Source organism: Equus quagga, chromosome 13 (genome assembly GCF_021613505.1).
Source record: "Equus quagga isolate Etosha38 chromosome 13, UCLA_HA_Equagga_1.0, whole genome shotgun sequence".
NCBI classification, from domain to species: domain Eukaryota; kingdom Metazoa; phylum Chordata; class Mammalia; order Perissodactyla; family Equidae; genus Equus; species Equus quagga.
Genome location: NC_060279.1, coordinates 90,495,145 through 90,517,257, shown reverse-complemented (window position 1 = coordinate 90,517,257; position 22,113 = coordinate 90,495,145). Strand labels below are relative to the sequence as shown.

Sequence of the window (22,113 nt, the reverse complement as noted above, 5' to 3'; positions counted from 1 at the left end):
TAATGGATATAACGAATTTTAAAATTAACCACCGACATGCATGCATGCGCCTCCCAGATGAATGAAAGGATGCAGATCAGATCTGGGATAGAGAGGCAGGATATTATTTATTTTCTTCATCCTTTCCTTTCTTCCTTTATTTCTTTCTTTCACCCACCTATCCATTTTTAGTCTACTATGTAAATTTAGTCTCTAGCATCAGAGATGCAGTTTTCCATGGGACTCAAGTCTCATAGGTGCATCCGTTATCACATTTTTCTGAGGAATATCATACCACATGGGATTGTTGTGATGATTCCATTTATATATGGAGTCCAATCATCAGCTTATCAATAATAATCTCATGGTAGTTCTTAACTATTATCTTTATTATATCTATCATTTGGGGGGCACCCTCCCTTTTGCTTGTTGCATGAACATGTGAAGCCGTGGCCCTTAGGGTCGTTCACTGGGTAAGAGAAGGGCTGGGCCCATGAAATAACAATTGGTGTTCTGGATTCTCCATGTGGTGGATGTGAGAATTCCCCCAGCCCAGTCCCTGAAACCTGAAAGTACTTAATAAATTCTCAGTGTATTAACGATTAATTGGTAAAGGAGAGCTGGATCCCGTATTCCAGTTTAGTTTAGTATGAATTCAATTCCACGTCTGTGTGAGTTTAAAGCACCAGAGAGAATGTTCAGTGCATATTTCCTAGGAACACAGATATTTCCTATATAACCACAGTAACATTATAGAAATCGGGGAATTTAGAATTGATGCATATTATTATCTAAGCCACATTGCATATTCAAATGTGGCCAGTTGTCCCAATGATATACTGGTAGCATTTTTGTGGTTCAGGATCCACTCCAGGTTTAGTGTACATGCTCCTTTACTCTGGAACACAGCCTCACCTTTTCTTTCTTTTCATAATGATTTCACAACTGGAATAGCACCAGCCCACTATTTTGTAGAATGTCCTTCAATTGGAGTTTATACAATGTGCACGCACGAATGCATTCCGGCCCAGAGCTCATGTTTTAAATATGCCCACATGGAAACCGGGGAGAGTAAACGTAGGAGGGAAACCTGACAAATGTGACCTCAGCCAGGTGGTCGAGGTCAACATCAACAGTCACCGCCACATGGATAGTGAGTTCCCCTGAAGTGTTGTGATGATAATGGGGTTTTACCTCTGTTATCTTTCTCCAGAAACCCATAAGCCTAGTGTAATCATGAGAAAAGCATCCAGCAAACCCCAAAAGAGAGACTTCACCAAAATACCTGACCAGCGCTCCTCAAAACTGTCAAGGTCATTAAAAACAAGGAAATTCTGAGAAAGTGTCAAGACCCAGGGGAACCTAAGGTGACATGATGACTCAGTGTGATGTAGTGTCTGGATGGGATCCTGAACAGAGAAAGGACATTAGGGAAAAACTAAGGATTAGAATAAATTCTGGACTATGGGAACTCTCTCTACCGTCTTTGCAATTTCTCTGTACACCTAAAACTGTTCTAAAAAAATAAAGCTTATGAAAAACATGTTTAAAATTTGCCACATTTCTACATTCTTGGGCTTGTTATTGAATTCCTGGTTCCCTATCATGAATTCAAACTATGATTACCCCAGAATGTTCTTGGAATGACTTCACGATTGCTCAACATCATCAACTTTGGAACCGTCTATCGATATCCCCTTCTCTTTATCAGCGAAAAGTTCCTCAACAAACTGGAAGAGATTAATAATTGTTTCAGCTTTAGTATAAAAGCTTGTCTCCCAGCAGCTGCCACAACCTCCAACAGCGGCTACACTTGAAACTCTAACACCTGGAACAAAGACCTCATCACAATGTCAGACAGGTATATGTGGTTTGAAGGGGTACCTTTCCCTACCATGGGTTTCACACCTGAACTCATGAGAGAAGCATGGGAGAGTTTTGTGTTTAAGGATGAAGATGTCTTGATACTGACTTACCCCAAATCAGGTAAGGAAGCTGGATCAGATACTGAGACAAGCTGTGGCCATGTCCCTCATTCACTCAGCAAAAGAATGGAATGCTTTCTATATGCCAGACAATGTGCGATGCTGTGTGGGAGTAGAGCTGGGCCCTGATGCCATTTACATTCAGAGAAAAGGCTTCAGCCAGGCAGTTACACAGTAAGATAAGTGTCCAGGGGGTTAATCTAAGGTCTGGGGGAACCCACAGGAGTGAAGCTTAAGACAGAGCCAGGTTTTTTTATGGAGAGAGGAGAAGGATAACCACTGAAGTCCTCATAGAAGAAATAGAAAAAAAGGTAATTTTGTGAGGTGATGGATATGTTAATTAGGTTTATCGTTGTCGTCATTTCACAATGTATACATACATCAAATCATCACATTGTGCACCTTAAATCTATAATTTTTCTTTGCTAGTCATACCTCAATAAAACTGGGGAGGAATGAATAAAAAAGCAACTATCTTAGCCAAAAAAAAAAAAACGTAGAAGAAATTGCATCTAAGTTGAGATGAAACAATGAACGCTAATCTATTTAGTGAAAAAGAATAGTTTCAGGTAAAGGGATCAGCATGGACAATGGTCAAGAACTGGAAAAGACCTGGCAAATTCAAGGGAAGGAAAGGATGTGGGTTGTACTTCTATGAGGGGAGAGGGCTAGAGGGACTGCAAACTGGGCCAAGACTGAGGCTGAAGACATTGGAAGTGTCCAGTGAAAAGCCAAGGGCAAGGGGAACAGGTTAAAAGGATTAAGCAAAGAGCCAAAAGGTAGAAGCAACCCAAATGCCCATTGACAGATGAATGGATAGACAAAATGTAGTGTATACACATAATAGAATAGTTTTCAACCTTAGAAAGGACTGAAGTTCTAAAACACAAAACAACGTGGGTGAACTGTGAGGACATTGCGTTGAGTGAAATAAGCCCATCACAGAAGGACAAATATGGCATGATTTCACTTTGATGAAGTATCCAGAGTAATGAACTTATTAAATCAGAAAATGGAATGTTGGTTGCCAGGGAGTGGAGGGAGGGGAAAATGGAGAATTGTTGCTGAGTGGGGACAGAGGTTCAGTTTTGCAAAATGGTTGCACAACAACGTGAATTTACTTCACACTGCTGAACTGTGCACTTGAAAATGGTTAAGATGGTGCACTTTATGTTGTGTATGTTTTATCACAATTTTTTGAAAAGTCAGGTTAAAATGAGTGACCTTCATTTTTCCTTCTTTATCCAGGAACAAACTGGTTGGTTGAAATTGTCTGCCTGATTTGCTCCAAGGGGGATCCCAAGTGGATCCAATCTGTGCCCATTTGGGACCGCTCACCCTGGGTAGAAACTGAGTATGGGTATAATTCACTAAAGGATAAGGAAGGCCCACGCCTCATCACCTCCCACCTCCCCATCCAGCTCATCCCCAAGTCTCTCTTCAATTCCAAGGCCAAGGTCAGTGTTCAATGGTCAAGATAAGTTGATGAATGCTTTCCAAACTCTAATGTGCCTGGGAATCCCCTGGAGATCTGGTTGAAAGGCAGTCTCATCCAGTGGATCTGGGGTGGGCCTGAGATTCTGCAGTGGGTGTTCCAGGGTCCATACTTGAGTACAACGCTGTAGACCCCTCCGCAGGTTATACCACCCAGATTTAAACCAGAGGCAAAGTGAAATGATAATGCCAGAATCTTAGAAAACCATGTTTTACACCCAACCAGAATTTATAACTGTGTTATACACAAGATAACCCCACTCTGTGGCTCTAAAAATAATTAGCCAATCTTCATTAAGTAAATGCCTTCCACCACTTGGGTAGAAGCACCAGACATCGAGTTGCCCAGGTGGGAAGCAGCCCATTCATAAATCAATGCCTAAGTCCAGGGAGATTGTTGTGGCATCGTGTCTGGTTTTTCTAACCACTATGTCTCCCCATATACAACTAACTATTGAGCTCGGCAGCCACACGAACCTCTCATGGTGCCAACAGATGGTCCCCAGAAGGGACCATGGACATCCAGGAGCTAGCATATCTCAGACTGTTTTCAGAAACGTACTTTCCTGTAAGGTGCTCATTGGTTTGTGATTTTTTAGAAAAAAATATGCTTAAATTAGATTGTGAAGCTTAGGGGCCGGACCAGTGGCACAGTGGTTAAGTGGGCACATTCTGCTTGGGCGGCCCGGGATTCACTGGTTTGGATCCCAGGTGTGGACATGGAACTGCTGGGCAAGCCATGCTGTGGTGGCGTCCCACATATAAAGGAGAGGAAGATGGGCACAGATGTTAGTTCAGTGCTAGTCTTCCTCAGGAAAAAGAGAAGAATTGGCAGCAGATGTTAGATCAGTGCTAATCTTCCCTCCCCCCCCCCAAAAAAAAAAGAAAAGAAAAAGAAACAATAGATTGTGAAGCTTAGAATAATATTCTCCTTGGAAATTTCACAATGTGTTGCAGCACAATGAAGTTTTGTTTTTAACCCATCACTTCCCAAGCTTGCTTATAATACACTCATTTATCTGTGTCTTATTGGTGTTTGTCAAATCCCTGCATGGGGAAACTGAGGCCTAGAGAGAGCTGGGGCCCAGAATACTGTCACTAAGAAAGTTGGTGAAGAATCCAGAGTGTAAGTCAGATGTTCAAATACCATGTGCTCTTGCGTGTGTGTGTCCATGTCCGTGCACTAATTGTAAGTGTTAGCTTGTTCATCTTTACATATGTACACAACTGGGTTAACTCCTTGCAGGACATTAGTTCCTGCCAAAAATGTCCATTAAATATTTTGTCCATAAGACATTTAGTCCATGCCCAAAGGTCTGCACCATTTAGTCGTGTTCAAGACATCCATGAGCATATTTGGCCCATGCCCAATGCTTTTGGGCATAGACCAAATATCAAGGACCTTTGGGTGTGGGGACCCAATGTCTCCATGGACATTTTCAACAGGATCAGATATGACCAAATATCAAGCACTTTGTTGTGGACCCCATGTCTTATGGACACTTTGCATGGGACCAAATACCTTCTAATTGGGTAACTACCTTCCAGATCCAGATTTAGAACATTTCCACTCCCCCAGGAAATTCCCTCCTGCGTCTCTCGAATCAATGCCCACCCGCAGAAGTGACCACTCCCCTGACTTCTGACTCTATTGTTGAGTTTAGCTAGTTCCTGTACTTCATGAAAATAGACTTATACCCTAAGAAGGCCTGCTGTGTATCTAGGAATGTAGCTCAGTTTATTCATCGTCTCCTAGTAGTGATCTTTAAGCTGTGCTCCAGAAATATAAGAGCACTCACTTTTCAAAACCTTCACTGGCTTCCTGTTCTGAGTGGACTACGATATTCAAGACAGAAACGACAATGCTTTCCTCCTCCACTGTGATATTCTTAATATTACTCTAGTGACTGGTTCGTAGGAACTTAAAAACACACATTTGGTTAATGAATGCAGTAACCAATTTCTTAAAAGATTGCATTGATACTTAGGCATTTTCTAAGAATTCCTTTTTCCCCATTTTTATGAAGTTCAAGAAGGATGGGAAATGGCAGTATTATTTTTTTGTTATTCCATTTTTCTCTTTCAGGTGATTTATCTCATCAGAAATCCCAGAGATGTTCTCATTTCTGGTTATTTTTTCTGGCGTACTTCATATTTTGTGAAGAAAGCAGAGTCACTGAAAGAGTATTTTGAATGGTTCATCAAAGGAAATGGTGAGTGAATGTAAAATATGGAATATGGGAGGTTGTCAGAGGCCTTTATCAGACCCCATCTTACACCCGACCTGAGATCTCTACAGCTGGGCATCCTGGGGCTACAAGGCTATGTCACCATTGGAACGTCAAATTTTCAAAGTCCACCTTCTCTCCCATAGAGCAGCAGAACCCCAGCCAGCCTTGCAGCTTGCCCCGTCATAAACCATCCTAGGTATGTTGTGAGTCTCCACGCCTGTCTAATACCAACAGAGAGCAGCTGTATTCTTCTCCTCTCTCCTAATTTGTGACTTTCTGAAATACAGCTTTTCACTGCCTTTCTGGGCAACACAATCTTCACTTTCTACCATTTTTTAGATGCAGCTTTCTACAACTGCCTTAATCCTCTTGTCCAATCTATCTCAAAAATGTATGCATTTAGACTGGCCCTGTGGCCTAGTGGTTAGGTTTGGCATGCTCTGCTTCAGGTTCCAGAAACAGACCTACACCCATCATTGACAGCCGTGCTGTGGCGGTGACCACATACAAAATAGAGGAAGATTGGCACAGATGTTAGCTCAGGGAGAATCTTCCTCAATGAAAAAGAGGAAGATTGGCAACAGATGTTAGCTCAGGGCAAAACAAACAAACAAACAAAAAAACCCAACAGTATACTTTATCCTAAAATCTCTATAGTGTTATTTATGCAGAATTTCTAGACTTTCTCAGATGCCTGAAATTTTGCAATTTTCTGCAAAACTATTTGATGAGTCCCTTATCTCAGCTATGATATGTCTCCTTAGTTTCAGCCGTGTTTCTCTGACAGCGCACAGATATCTTCACTGGAGAGAGGCATAGATACCTCTAGTTCAGTATGTTCAAAACTGAACACATTTCCCCCATATTCCACACTGTTCCCACTGCAGGTTGATCTTAGGAAATAAATAAAACCACCCCTCACTCAGCATCAGTAGGATTCTGTCCTCTTGCAAGTGTCTCCTGTTTTCCATCCCACTGCCCCATGCCCCTGACCACTTTCCTTTATCTATTTCTTATCCAAGTCCCACGACCTCGATTATTACCTTCCTTCTCATCGCTGCTGAAACGTCTCTGCATTTCTGGAAGTCTTCCTCTTCAATACTATACATAAGAGCATCCTTCCCAGTATCTATTATCTTCTCTCTTTTTGTTCTTAGTACTCATCACCAATGAGTATCTAGTCTATTACTTTTTTTATTGCGTGCTTCTCCCAACTAAAATGTGAGCTCTTTGATTTCTTCCTTCTTGACCTAAGGTTCTAGAGTGGTGCTTGCCATATAGTAATCAGCTGATACGCCTGTGTTAAATAATGAATATTTATTTGCCACCCCTTCCCGTGGTGGTTGATTGAGCAAACCCGCTGTTACTTCTCACCTAGATTCACATAACAGACTCCATACTGGTGTCCACACCTCGTGTTCTTTGGCCCTTCTGGGCTATGTTGCAATCATCTGTTAGATATTGAACAGTTCACATTTCCTGAACTGTTTGCCCTTGGTATAAAGGCCAATCTTCAAGCACACAGCGGTTGTCTTTCTTGTGGAGCTGATCCTGGCTGAACTCTTCCCTCTTGTCTCCTCGTGTCCTTCAGGTTACTCTTTCAGAAAAAAAGGCAACAGTGAAATCCTAGGGTGGAAGCCCAGACACGAAGAGAACAATTCCCTCACTGATGTTGTATTTGATTTTACCATTTGGTGCATAAATTAGTCCGAATTGTGTTTTGACTGTTACCAGGAATCCAGGAAGGTCCAACCAATAGTGGTGGGTGATGAAGCCGTATCCTGTAAACCTCACCACTGTCTCAATATCTTACTTTCTGTCATTTAAAACTCACACACGGGCCTCTTTCTTATCCAGTCAAGAAGCACTAACACCAGAATCTCTATTGATATCAACTAATCTCAATATCCTGAGTTGCATGCAGCCCTGTAGAAGGTTGATCCAAAACCATTCCCCTAAACCAATGAAGAAACCCTGGGAATTTAAGTCTCAGGAAATATTGTCCTTAGACCCAGGCAACAGGAGTCTCTGCTCTGGACGCTGGGATAGAGCAGAGCTCTGGATCATACATGAAGCAAAGGCTTAGGGGATCTCTGCTCTGGACACACTTCCTCCCCAGCAGGTAAAGAGTCTATAGGATTCCTGGAGTTTGCGACCCTGTCATCCCCCATGCTCTGGGAACCTTGAGCCCTAGAATGTCCTCTGCAAAATGCCTAAAGCATGCTTTCATGGCCTGTGTGGTCCTCTTCCCTAGGTCCTACCTCCCAAGGCAGACTATACCAGCACCATGAGTACTACTAGATTAGGCTCAGCCAAGGGGAGAAGCAAAATGAATGACCATAATTGCTCCTTGCAAGCATCGCTGAAGCCATTAGGTTTTTGGTCATTACTTTCCCAACACTTTGAATGCCCAAAGTTGGAAATTAAATTAGATGTTTCAGCTTCTATTCAGAATAATGCTTCTCTGGTGCTCATGTGCGTGACTTTCTTTCTGGTTTATGTATCTGAGCATAGAACTGCTAAGGCATAGCAAATGTGAATTTTCAATTTAAAAAAATAATATCAAACTATTTTCCAGAGTAGTTGTATCAATTTATATTCCCAGAAATAGCATATGAGAGTTCCTGTTACTCCATATGCTCAGTGACATTCATTATTGTCTGCATTTTTGTGATGGTCATTATAGGAATTTTACAGTGTAATTAGTGGAGAATTGGCATATTTTACTTTATCTCCTCACTTATAGACATTGTTTATCCCTCCTTTTATCTGAAGCTCTTTTAATGTCTATGTGATCTTTTATAATATTTTTCTGCAGAGAGCTTGCAACTCTTTTTTAGATGTATGTCATTTGTTCTAGATTAATGACGTCTTAAAATTACATCTTCCAGTAGTTTGTGCCTGATTTGGGGATGTAACTGATTTTGAGTATTGATTGGGTATTCACCAATCTGAATGAACTGTCTTCTTAATCCTCATTGTTTCCCTGTAGGTTCTCCTTGATTTTCCATGAAGTATAAACATAACCTTTAAGTAATGACTGTAATCTCCATTCTAATACACATATGTTGTCCTTATATTTTCCTGTGTTATCTCATTGGCCAGGGCTCTGGGACAGTGTTGGATGGAAGTGATGATAGTGTTAATACATGCCTTGTTCTTAATTTTAAAGATAATTACTAAAAAAAGTTATATTTTAACTTTATTGGTAAATATAATTTACATATTTAAAACAGCTTATTTGATATACATATATATTGTTTAGTGATTACAAAGATTGAGATAATTGACACATCCATCACCTCAAATAGTTAAATCTTTGCATTTTTGTGTAGTGAGACAGCTTAAATCTATTCTCAGCAACTTACAAGTACATAATACTAAATATTACCTATAGTTACCATACTACACATGGGATTATCAGAAATTCTTCTCCTTATAACTGAAAATATAACTGACTAGAATAATATATATACATATAACATTAACCATTCATCCATCAAAGAACATTTAGGTTGTTTCCGTATGTTAATTACTGGAAATGCAGAATAATGCTGACATGAACATGGATCTGCAGATATCGCTTCAAGATACTGATTTCAATCCTCCAGATGTATATCCAGGAGTGGGATTGCAGGATCAATGGTAGTTGTATTTCCAAATTTTGGAGGACCCTCATCCTGTTTTCCTAATGGCTGTACCAAGTTACATTCTCACCAGCAGTATATAAAGGAGTCCCATTTCTCCACATCCTCACCAATGTTTATTTATTATCTTTTTGATAATAGTCATCCTACAAGTGTGACGTGAAATCTCATTGTGGTTTAGATCTGCCTTTCCTTGATAGTTAGTGACATTGAGCACATTTTTATACACATACGGGCCATTTGTGTGTCTTCTTTGGAACAATATCTTATCAGATCTTTGCCCACTTTTTAATTGGTCTGTTTGATTTTTGCTATTGCGTTGTATGAGTTCTCCATATTTGGAAGATTAACTTCTTATCAGACATATGATTTGCAACTATTTTTTCACATCCCGTAGGTTGCCTTTTCAAGTGGCTGATTGTTTCCAGTGCTGTCAGAAGCTTTTTAATTTTATGTCGTCGCTCTTGTTTATTTTAGCTTTTGTTGCCTGTGCTTTTGGTGTCTTAGCCAAGAAATCATAGCCAATCCAATGTCGAGGGTCTTTGCCCTCTGTTTTCTGCTAGGAGTTTTATGATTTTAGATCTTTTGTTTCAGTCTTTGATCCATTTCAAATTAATTATTGTGAGTGGGATAAAATAAAGGTCTGTTTTCCTTCTTTTTCATGTGGATATTCAGTTTTCCCAACACCATTTATTGAAGAAACTATTCTTTCCTCATTGTGTGTTCTTAGTGCCCTCATCAAAAATTAGTTGACCATATATGTGTGGGTTTACATCTGCACTCTCTATTCTGTTCTGCTGGTCTATGTGCCTGTTTTGATGCCAGTACCATGCTGTTTTGATTACTATAGCTTTGTAATAATGCTTCAAATCAGGGAGTGTGATGCCGCCAGCTTTGTTCTTCTTTCTCGAGGTTGCTTGTCTATTTGGGGTCTTCATGGTTTCACACAAATTTTAGGAAATTTTCTACTTCTGAAAGGATGCCATTACAATTTTGATAAGAATTTAATTGAATCTGTAGATTACTTTGGATGTAATAGACATTTCACAATATTACACTTCCAACCCAAGAACACAGGCTATCTTTCCATTAATGTGTCTTCTCGATTTCCTTCTTCAATGTCTTACAGTTTTCAGTATGTAAGTCTTTCACCTCCTTGGTTAAGTCTATTCCAAAGTATTTTATTCTTTTTGATGCGATTGTAAATGGAATTGCTTTCTTAATTTCTCTTTCAAATGCTTCATTGTTAGTGAATAGAAACACAACTGTTTTCTATAAGCTGATTTTGTTTCTTGGAACTCTACTAAGTTCTATTATTAGTTCTACCAGGTTTTGGGGAGAGTTTTTAGGATTTTTTTTTATATGTACTAGATCATGTCATCTGAAAATAAATTTAATTTTCCTTCTTCCTTTCTGATTCAGATTTTTTTGTTGCCTAATTATTGTGGTTAGGACTTCTAAAGTCATATTGGATGGAAATGGTGAGGGGACATCCTTGTCTTTCTCCTGGTCTTAGAGGAAATTCTTTTAACTTTTCACATTGACTATAGTATTCGCTGTGGACTTCTCCTATTTGACCTTTATGATGATGAGGAACATTCCTTTTATACCTGATTTGTTGAGATCTTTTATTATGAAAATGTTGAATTTTGTCAAATGCTCTTTATGTATCTACTGAAATTCTCATACAATTTTTATCCTTGTTCTGTTAATGTGGTGTATCACATTAATGATTTTCATGTATTGAAACATCCTTGCATCCCATGGTGTATGATCATTCTAAAGTGCTGTTAAATTCTGCTTGCTAATATTTTAATAAGGATTTTTGCATCTATATTCATCAGGAATAATGATCTGCTCTTTTCTTTTCTTATAGTGTCCTTCTCTGGCTTTGGCAGCACAGTAATGCTGGCCTCATAAAATGAGTTTGGGAGTGTTCTCCCTCTTCAGTTTTATCGAAGTTAGCGGGAATTGGTTTTAATTCTTTTTAAAATATTTGCTAGAATTTACCAGGAAACCATGTGATCCTGGGTTTTTCTTTGTTGGAAGATTTTTGATTTCTGGTTCAATCTCATGACTTGTTATTGGACTATTCAGATTTTCTGTTTCTTCATGATTCAGTCTTGGTAGGTTGTATGTTTCTAGGAATTTATCCATTTCTTCTAGGTTACCCAAATTGTTAGCATACAATCCTTCATAGTAGTCTTTTATGATCCTTTGTATTTCTGTGATAACAGTGGTAATGGTTCTCCTTTCATCTTTTATTTATTTGAGTCTGTTCTGTTTTTTTCCTATTCTACCTAAAGGTTTGTCAATTTTGTTTATCTTTTTAAAAAGCGAGGTCTTACTTTTGTTAATCTATTCTATTGTTTTCTTGTCTCTGTTTCATTTTTTTCCTGCTCTGATCTTTGTTATTTTCTCCCTTCTGCTAAATTTGAGCTTAGTTTCTTCTTCTCTTTCTAGTTCTTTGAGCTGTGAAGTTAAATTTTTTTGTTTGAAATCTCTTGTTTTTTCCTTAACACTGGTGTTTATAGCTATAAAAGTCCCTCTTAGAACTGCTTTTGCTGCATCCCATAAGTTTTGATGTGTTGTGCTTCCATTTTTCTTTGCTTTATGGCATTTTCTAATTTCCCCTTTGATTCATTGGTTTTCCTTTCTCCTGTGTTTACTTTTTTTATTCATAAAGTATAACTTCGACTAGATCTCTCATTACAAAAGTGGTAAATTACCTCATTATTTTGCCTGAAAACGTCTTACTTTGAAATTCATTCTTGAAATATGCTATAACTAAGTAGAATCCTCAGTTGATAATTAATTTTCCACCAGTTTTTGGAGTTAAGAATGGCTCAGGCATGGTAGATAGACATTGCAAATTATAAAATACTTAGTATATGGAAGATAGAGTGGGAAGACCTGTCTCACTAGAATGTAATGTAACATATAGAAAAAAGCAGTTTTCAAGGAAACATGCCTGAGAATTTCCTGAATTGATGAAATATCAGTTTAAAGAGTCACAATTAGCCTCACAAAGAATTATTACAAATAAATCTTTGCCTAGTCTCTGGGAGAGTTGTACTAGAAAAAGGGAAAGAAAATCTGAAATCAGAGGAAAGACAGATGATATCCAATGGAACAATAATTACAATAGCAAGAGGAAGGGAAGAAGACAGAAAAATAACTTCAAGGGCTGTGGAAAAGACATATCAAGCAAAAATTCTACACATGGAACAGATTAGAGGCAGCAAGAATACCATTCTTAAGGCCACATAGCTCTCTAGATAGGATCTTCTTAGAGACCCTTGAAAACTGGTACAGAGCCTGCTCCAAAGGAACAAGGCTCATTACAGGGTAAATGCATGATGTTGGATAATAGTTTTCCATCTTTACTCTCATTCATTCAGCAAACAGTTAGGACAGGCCTAAATGTGCCAGATATTGTGCTATTAACTGTGCCCGAAAGAGTGAACATAATAGGTGGATTTTTGCTTTCATAGAGTTTGTAAACACCTCTTCTGTCTACCTCCCCAATATGTAGTGCCATTTGGATCCTGGTTTGACCACATTCATGGCTGGATGTCCATGAAAGGGAAGGAGAACTTCCTGTTAGTGAGTTATGAAGAGCTGAAACAGGTAACAATGGTCCTTATGGTTAGCACATAACCTCTCACCATCATCTTCACTCCTATAACTTCCCTCCATTCCTCTGCATCTCTATTCCACCTTCTCAGTCAAAGTTTAGAGTTGTGTAGGGTCATCAGGAATGAGAATAGCTCCCTGTCTTCATTGCCCTACATCTGGTTGACACTGCCCAAGCTCCATGCCCTTTCTCCATGTGTTCATCTTGTTTCTTCTTACAACATTTAAAGGTGTTTTTTAATAAGTACAATTGCATTTGCTCACACTGGGAATGGTTCTAAAATTTCTAGGAGTAGGACACATGATGCTGCTGATAACCTAGGGTGGGAGGGAGTGAGGAAGAAGATGGGACTAAAAGAAAAAAGTCAAGTTCCAGAGGTGTGTCCAACTGCCTGAAATCGCAGATTGACTGATAGAAGAAAGAAAAAGTCAGGAAATCAGTCTGTGTAATTATTCTCACAGGCGAAGTCTCGACTGAACAGTGATGGGCAGGAGAAGTGGTCAGTTGATGCTCTAAGCCAGGAAGGAGAATTAAACCATTGGAAGAAGAACTTGGCCTATTAATGGTATCCCAGAGAATAGAAGAAATAATGTAAATGCAAGCTTTTCTCTTTGAGAAACAAATCATTTCCCATCCTCTTCCTCTGTCCAATTCTCTGTGACCCCCACATGAATTTCAGCTTTTACAAAGAAGCCTTTTGTAATAAGTTTTACTCCCTCAGGTACATTACCTTCATGTGATTATGCTTTCAAGCCACAAAATCAACTTGTATTGGAGTAATTTCTACAGTTGTGTGTCTTCTGCTTAGATCCTTATGGGGGCTCATGGGATAAAGAAACATTTTAAAGCATTGCAGCTCTATGAGGAAAGTCTACGATACAAAGCAAAGTTTTTCTGGTTTAAGTCATTGTTTTTGGTAATCTCCCAGGATCATGAGTCAAGTACTAATTACTGAGATGATGTAGAAGAAGATATTGTGAAAATCTGTGTGTTATTCAAATCTTAATTATGTAAAACAACGTGAATCAATGGCACGGCCGGGATTTGAAGTCAATCTCTTGGATCTTTGTCAAGTTCTCCCTCAATCTCTCCTCAATCAATCCTCATCATAATTGTCTAGAAGCCTTCCTACAAGTCTCTTTAGAAAACCCAGGCCCTGTATTTTGTGTTAAGGGATCCTGAACTCAATTCTACTGGGAGATCCATATGGATCTGGCACCTTTGTATCCTTGGTGCTCCTTCCTCTTTACGTTTGCCCTTCCTTCCTCCTAGTCACAACCAATCAAGCGCTTCTTGCTTCTCATGTTGTTCTTCTCTTCCTCCCTCCTCTCCTCCTTCTCCTCACATTGTTGTTTCCTCATTCTCACCTCCTTACCTATGTTCTTTCTGTTTCATATCCTCTCTCTTGTTTTTTCTTCTTCTAGGACACAAGAAGCACTGTAGACAAGATCTGCCAATTCCTAGGCAGGAAATTAGAACCAGAAGAAATGAACTCACTCCTCAAGAATAGCTCCTTTCAGGTCATGAAAGAAAACAACATGTCCAATTTGTCCCTCCTTCGTGGTCAGTTTTTTGATGAGAAGAATGGAATACTACTGAGAAAAGGTAAAAGAAACTGCTCTGCCTTCAAAATATATCGGGATACGTGGAGGACATACTGGTGATAACAGCAGGGCACTAACAGGACTGGGGAGTGTTTGAATTCATCAAGTCTAGTTCCTCATCATCCAGAGAGGTTCTCAGGTGCCATTATCAAGAAGCCTCTTTCCACGGTGTCGATATGGGCTTCAGGCACTTGGAGGACGTTGACTAGGCTGCAGTGGTCATCTGACTTTTGAGAGGTCATTCAGATTCTCTCTCCTCAGAATTTGACATGGGGAATATTCATTCCACAAACACTGACCAGGCTAAGTCACTACTCCTGCCAACTTGCCAGCTGGGATTGACCTGAGAAGTGAGGACAGTTTTGGAGATGGTCATGTTGGTGTTACCGCACTGGTGATTTAGCATAGGGAACTATCCTGAATAAGGAAATGTGGAAAGAATGAGTTAATCGAGAAAAGGAGAGTGTTACCGAATCTGAAGTGAGTTCGCTCACCCGTTGCGCAGCAAGCCAATCTCTGACGCCGGGTTTGGTGGAAGAAAGTAGGAACTTTATTTTTGCACAGCGCTGAGCAAGGAGAGAGGGCAGCTAACGCTGAAATCCCAAACTCCCCAAAAAGCTAAAAGGAAGGGTTTTTATTTGGGGTTTCAGGTAGGGGAGGGGGAGCATATGGCCTTGCTGGTCGGAGCTTTCCCACCAGCCTGTCTTTGGCCTTAAGACACTTGCAGAGAGGAGGGAGCTCATGACCTTGCTGGTCAGCAGCTTTCCCACCAGCCCGTATCTCTTTGCGGGAGGAGATAGTCCAGGTGCTTGTTCTTGATGGTGTCTGTCTCCATGGAGGATAGTGGATTCTGGAGCCAGGAAGCCAGAGAGTAAGCAGGGAGTGAGTGTTTTGGTTTTAACCCCATATATGCTTGGTTTAATGTGGGGAAACTGATATCAGGGTCAATATCAAGAGGAGAGATTTCTCACTTAGCTGAGAGCCTGTCTTGCTATCAGACAATATCAGACCCTCTGTGAGGAAAGATTGATGGTGTCCTTATCCTTGGGCGCAAGATGAGTGAAGAGTGTCTACTGCATGGAATAGGAGCTTAATTTCCCAGAACTCCATAGTTCAAATACATCCAGGATGATGATTCATGGATGGAAGAAATTAAATGATTCAAAAGACCTCAATCAGAAGGCAGCTGCCACCCAGGGCAGGGGGAGTGGTTGCGCTCACCACCCCAGTAGGCCAGAAGGTCAGACCATTAAGACCAAGAAGCTCATTCTTGATTCTTAAAATCTCTTGGAAGTTGTCCTGCTAGAGTTTGGATTTGCTTGGTACCTGTGATCTCTTTCTCCTCTCTGAGTTCTCTCTATTGGAATTGGAATATTTATCCTATGCCTTTCCTACTATTGTATTTTGGAAGCAGGTAATTTGTTTGTTTCCCAGGTTCACAACTGGAGATGAATCTTGCCTCAGGATGATCCCTACCTCGATTCTGACCCATGCATTATTTACATTATATTTTGCTGACTTTTGGACTTAAAGTTGACATTGGAATGAGTTTAGACTCCGGGCAGTTGGGACAGGTGGATGTATTTTTAATGTGAAAAAGACATGAATTGGGGGTGGGGGGGCAAAAGAAGAAGTATTATAGCCTGAATTATGTCTCCTCAAAACTCACATGTTGATTTCCTAACGCCTAGTACCTCAGAATGTAACTGTATTTGGGAATAAGGTCTTTAACGAGGTAATTAAGTCAAAATGAGGCTTATAGGTTCCTCCCAATCCATAAGACTGGTGTCTTTGTAAGAAGAGAAAATTGGGACACAGGAACATGCTCACACAAAGAGAAGATCCTGTGAAGACAGCCATCTACATGCCAAGGAGAGGAGCCTGCAGAAGACACCAACCCTGCTGACACCTGGGTCCTGGACTTCTAAGCTCCAGATTGTGAGAAGATACATTTCTGTCATTTAAAAAATAATACCTCTAGCAATCCCCGTCTTTGACACTTTACTAAACTTGAAGTAAATTGGGTACCTAGCATAGAGAGATTGTCTATCCGTGGATTTCCTTTTATGCATCAGGGTTTGGCAGATTTTAAATTTTATATTTCTGTACAATTCTTGTGAGAAATGGCTAAAAGGACAAAAGATGGTTGCTTAAGAGAGAAAGGCAATGGGAATTAACAACTAGACTTTTGGTAGGGATAAAATAGAGCGGATGCAATCAAATTTGGGGCGTCTAATTCAATGAGTACACCTTTCATTTCTTTTTATCTAGGATGACTCCTCCAGAAGGCAATCATATAGGATTTTAACCTTTCCCAATTACTCATGGATTTCTTATATACTATAGAGAGTTGGGAGGGATCGATACAATAATGATAAGAACAGTTAAAGCTACAGTGTGATTATTATTGCTGAGCTGGTGGTCTGACTCCACGTGTAGCTTGTAATGGAATCATCATGACAATCTCATGAGGGATTATTTTCCTCAGAAAAAGATGATAACTGATGCAGCTAGTAAGACACAAGTCCCTCTGATAGCCGATCTCTGACACTGGAGACTAAGCATAACCATCATGGTTTAGGTCTTCGATATTCTAGGACTGAGTAAACTAAGAATGGTTGAGTGGGTGAAAGAAAGAAAAAGAAAGCAAGAAAGAAAGGGATGAAAAGGGATAATATCCTGCTTCTCTGTTCCACATCTGATCTGTGTCCTTTCTTTCATCTGAAAGGCTCCTACAGGTCAAAGATTAATTTTAAAATTACTTATATCAATTATAATTCAATAATTTGTTATGTAAATTATGATGAAATGAAAAGCCCTATCAAATGTTGGCTGTTTTTGGTCAAAGGCTGTTCTGTTCCACCTACTTTCATGACGTTTGTGGGCACTTCTATGCTCAGGACGCAAGAAAAAGACTTTTATTTTCCCTCAAGGGCTATACTTAGGAGAGTCCTGGATGTTGAAGTCTCCATTAGTGGTGACCCATCTGATTTTCAGATAAGGGTAATAGTTTTCCCTAATTGACCGCAATTATTATTATCCTTGATGATTTTATTCTAAAGGATGATGCTTGGCATGGATTACGTGTTCTATGACTTTTGTTGAATAAACAGACAGAAGAATTAATTTAAAAATATGATGATTAATGAAATGTGGTATAAAGTGTAATAGTCAATGAGCTGGTGGCACTTTGGCCTCCCTCTGTTGTCAACATCGCCCAGTCTGTGTTGCTTGGTTGCAGCAGCTTCAGAAAGCTAACAGAGAATCGTTTGGGGAGATTTTTAAGAGGCAAGGACTAAGGAGAGATGTAAACAGAAATTAACATCCAAAAGATTTCTAGGATTTTGAAAACTAGTATGATTTAGAATTTGAAGCCCCTTCATAGAAACATTCAATTCTCTCATCTGGACTGATGTTTGATAGGGGGCCGCCATATTGAATTTACATAGACTCTGTTGCCTCAAGAACTCTTTCTGGCTTTCTAAAGTCAGATGTGTTATGGTTGATACAGGAGCCAAAAAAATCAATAATGATAAAACTGATTCTAACTGTGAAGATAATGATGAGCATGAGAGTAGCAGTGGATGTCTATAGAGTACCAATTATTTATTGAACATTCTTTGATATCACTTCTATGTGTATAAGAGTATATAATTTATATTTTTAGATATTATTTTATATATAATTATGTATTATTTTCTTAGATAATATTAATTAATGTATTAATTTGTTTAATATAGTAATGTAATACATAAAGTGTTAATTTATATGACACGGAAATAATAATATAATTGTATCATTAAGAGGATGGCTTCTAGTGATAAAATCTTTGGCTTTAAATTCACATCCTTCACTTTCTGACTGTGTAACTCTCCAAGTCTTTTTTCCTCATCTGTAAAATGAAAATAATAATAGTACCTTCCTCATCATTTTACTCATCTTTTCAACAAATATTTGAGTACATACTATGTGTCTATGACTCTTTGAAACACTGAGTCTTTGGCAATTTAAAAAGAAAAAGCTGGGACTTTCTTAAACTTACACATATTGGAGATACATCAGACACACACAGAGGACATACATACATCAAATCATACATGATAAGTGTTATGAAGTAAAATACAGCAAGGATGCGGCTTACGGTTTTAAACTGGGCGGTGGGAGAGAACCTCACTGAGAAGATACACTGGAGCAAAGACATCAAAAAAGCAAACCAGGAAGACACGGATGTGTGTGAGAGAACAGCCTTCGAGGAAGAAGGGGCAGGGAATGCACACAGCCTGAGGAGGGGTAACGTCTGAAGCAGAATCAGAAGACTCACTGTGAGGGGGTAGAGTGAGCAAGTGGGTGGTCACAGGAGATGGAGTCAGAGAAATGACAGGGACCAAACCACCTGAAGCTGTAAGAACTTTCACTGAGTGAAACCAGAAGTCCTCGGAGAACTTCAGCTGGAAGGGACATGATCTAGCTTCTCAAGGAATCAAGATGGCTGCCATGCTGAGATTAACTTATAATGGAGAAGGATGGAGAACAGAGAGACTAGCCATACGTCTAATACGATAATCCAGGTGAGACAAGGTTTTGGCTTGGGCCAAGGTGGTAGAAATAGAGGTGGTGAGAATTGGCTGGATTCTGGATGTATCAGAGGATGTGGACACAGGATTGCTGATGATTGTATACAGGATGTGCTGGGAGAGAGGAGGATAGAGAAAACCTTTCTGAGGCAGGTGGAAGTGTAAATGGGTATGATTGGCAGGGAGTATAAAGGTCCACCGATGAGCCATTAGTCATTCTGCTCTATTAGCTACAATTTCCGTGGCAAGTGGAGGAGATGTGTTGGGACCTGCGACTTACCCCCAGATCTGATCTGTGTCTCTATTTCATGTTTGTAGGCATTACTGGAGACTGGAAAAATCACATCACGGTGGCCCAAGCTGAAGCCTTTGATAAAATATTCCAGGAGAAGATGGCAGATATTCCTCGAGAGTTGTTCCCATGGGAATAATGTTCAAAACCTTCTGGATCTTACATGAATCTTGATATTTGTTTCCTGTGTTTGTACATATGCACGACTGGAGGTAATTGCATAAAACCTGTATTTCATCCTGGAGCTTTGAATTATCTAGTCCTTGCATCTTTGAGTTCTTGATTATTAAAAATTACCAAGGTACCCTTAATTCACTTTGAGGCATCCAGCTCTTAAAAAAGATTTTTGTGTAACATTTCATACCTACAGAATGATACAGAAATAATATAAGTACTACCCAAAATTATGTCAAAAATTTTTAATAAAATTGAGCAGCAATTCAGGCTCCTTTTTCTCAATTACCTGTACCTCCACAATTTGTTAAGATTTTGACCTTAATTTGTTTCCCAAAGTAGTATTATTCTCCCAATATGTGGTGTTTGACCATAAACAATATATAGTATTTATGGAGGCTTTCAAAACTTAGAAAAATGGCTTACTGTATAACGCATTCATCAGCTTACATTTCCACTCAGTATTTTCTGTTTGGCTTTCATCCATGTTGATTATATAATTAGTTCAGTATTTATTATTGAGACTTGTAACATAATTCTGTGACCAATTCTCCTGTGGATGAACTTGGATTTCTCCCCACCAGTTTCCCCCTATTTGAGTGACTGCCTTGCCCTAACATATGATCTACCCTGGAAAATATTCCAGGTGCATTTGAGAAGAATTTGCATTCTGCTGCTTTTGGATGCAATATTCTGTGAATATCTGTTAAGTCCACCTGCTTTAATATGTAGTGTAATTCCAATGTTTCCTTGCTGATTTTCTGCCAGGTCGACCTATCCATTGTTGAAAGTGAAATAGTGAAATTTCCTCTTCTTATTGTTTTATTATTTCTCCCTTTGGCTATGTTAACATCTGCTTGATATATTTAGTTGCTCCTGTGTTGGGTGCGTAAACATTTACAAATGTTAGATCTTGTTGGACTGATCCCATTATCATTATATAGGGACCTTCTTTGACTCTTACTACAGTCTGTCTTAAAGCTGTTTTGCTGATAAGTATAATTACTCCTGCTTTTTTTTTTGATTTCCATTTGAATAAAATAAAGTCTTAATAATTTAACAATATTTAAATCACATACAGCAGCTTTTCTGAACACAATAGTATGAAAGTGAAGTCATCTACAAGAAAAAAACTAGAAAGTTTACAAACATGTGGAGATTAAACATGGTACTGAATACCCTGTGGGTCAAAGAAGAAATCAAAAGGGAAACAAAAAATTTCTATAGACAGTGATACATCACAGCGACAAAATGAAGGATAAAAATCGTATGCTCATCTCCATAGATGCAGAAAAAGCATTTGACAAAATTCAAAATCGATTCATGATAAAAACACTCAACAAACTGTGTACAGATGGTACGTAGTTCAACATAATAAAGGCCATTTATGACAATCCCACAGCTAACATCATATTCAATGGTGAAAAGCTCAAACATTTCCTCTAAGATCAGGAACAAGACAAAGATGCTCAAACTCACCACTTTTATTCAACATAGTGCTGGAAGTCCTAGCCGTGGAAATCCAAGACGAAAAAGAAATAAAAGGCAACCAAACTGGAAAGGAAGGAGTAAAACTGTCTTTATTTGCAGATGACATGATACTATATACAGAAACCCCTAAAACTCAACCAAAAAAACTGTTAGAACTAATCAACAAATTCAGGAAAGTTGCAGGATATAAAAACAACACACAAAAGTCAGTTGCATTTCTATACATTAACAATGAGCTGTCAGAAAGAGAAATTAAGAGAACAATCACTTTTATAATTTCTCTAAAAGAATGAAATACCTAGGAATAAATTTAACCAAGGTGGTGAAGGTTCTGTACACTGAAAGCTGTAACACATCGATGAAATGAACTTGAAGACACAAATGAATGGAAACATAGCCCATGCTCCCAGATTGGAAGGATTAACATTGTTAAAATGTCCATACTACCCAAAGCCACCTACAGATTCAATGCAATCCATACCAAAATTCTAATGGTATTTTTTACAGAAATAGGAAAAATTCTAAAATTCTTTGGTATCTCAAAAGACCCTAAGTAGCCAAAGCAATCTTGAGTTAGAAGAACAAACCTAGAGGTATCATACTTCCTGATTTCAAACTATATTACGAACCTGTAGTAATCAAAATAGTACGATACTGGCATAGAACCACACACATTGTGTCTATGGAACAGAATAGAGGGCCCAGAAATAAACTCGAGCATCATGACCAGTTAAATTATGACAAAGGAGTCAAGAATATACAAGGGGGAAAGGATAGTCTCTTTAATAAATTGTGTTGGGAAAACTGGACAGCCACATGCAAAAGGATGAAACTGGATGTCTATCTTACATCGCACACAAAAACCAACTCAAAATGGACTAAAGATTTGAACTTCAGACACGAAAACTTAAAACTCCTACAAGAAACTCAGAGGAAATGATCCTTGCCATCAGTCTTGCCTATGATTTTTTTGGATTTGACATCAAAAGTAAAGGCAATAAAAGG

At 39.0% G+C, this 22,113-nt stretch overlaps 1 protein-coding gene across 2 annotated transcripts; it reads left to right on the top strand.

Annotated features, from left to right (window-relative positions):
• Positions 1-1,812: 1,812 nt before the first annotated feature.
• On the top strand, positions 1,813-19,892 carry LOC124251313 (sulfotransferase 2A1-like). 2 transcript variants are annotated; one of them, XM_046683999.1, is made up of 6 exons: positions 1,813-1,965; positions 3,213-3,421; positions 5,545-5,671; positions 12,872-12,966; positions 14,398-14,578; positions 19,470-19,892. In XM_046683999.1, the coding sequence occupies exons 1-6, from the start codon at positions 1,830-1,832 to the stop codon at positions 19,580-19,582; spliced, it is 861 nt and encodes a 286-aa protein (XP_046539955.1). In that variant the 5' UTR covers positions 1,813-1,829; the 3' UTR covers positions 19,583-19,892. The 2 variants fall into 2 exon arrangements, with proteins under 2 accessions (XP_046539955.1, XP_046539956.1); XM_046684000.1 differs by lacking the exon at positions 19,470-19,892 and adding an exon at positions 16,012-16,162.
• Positions 19,893-22,113: the final 2,221 nt, after the last annotated feature.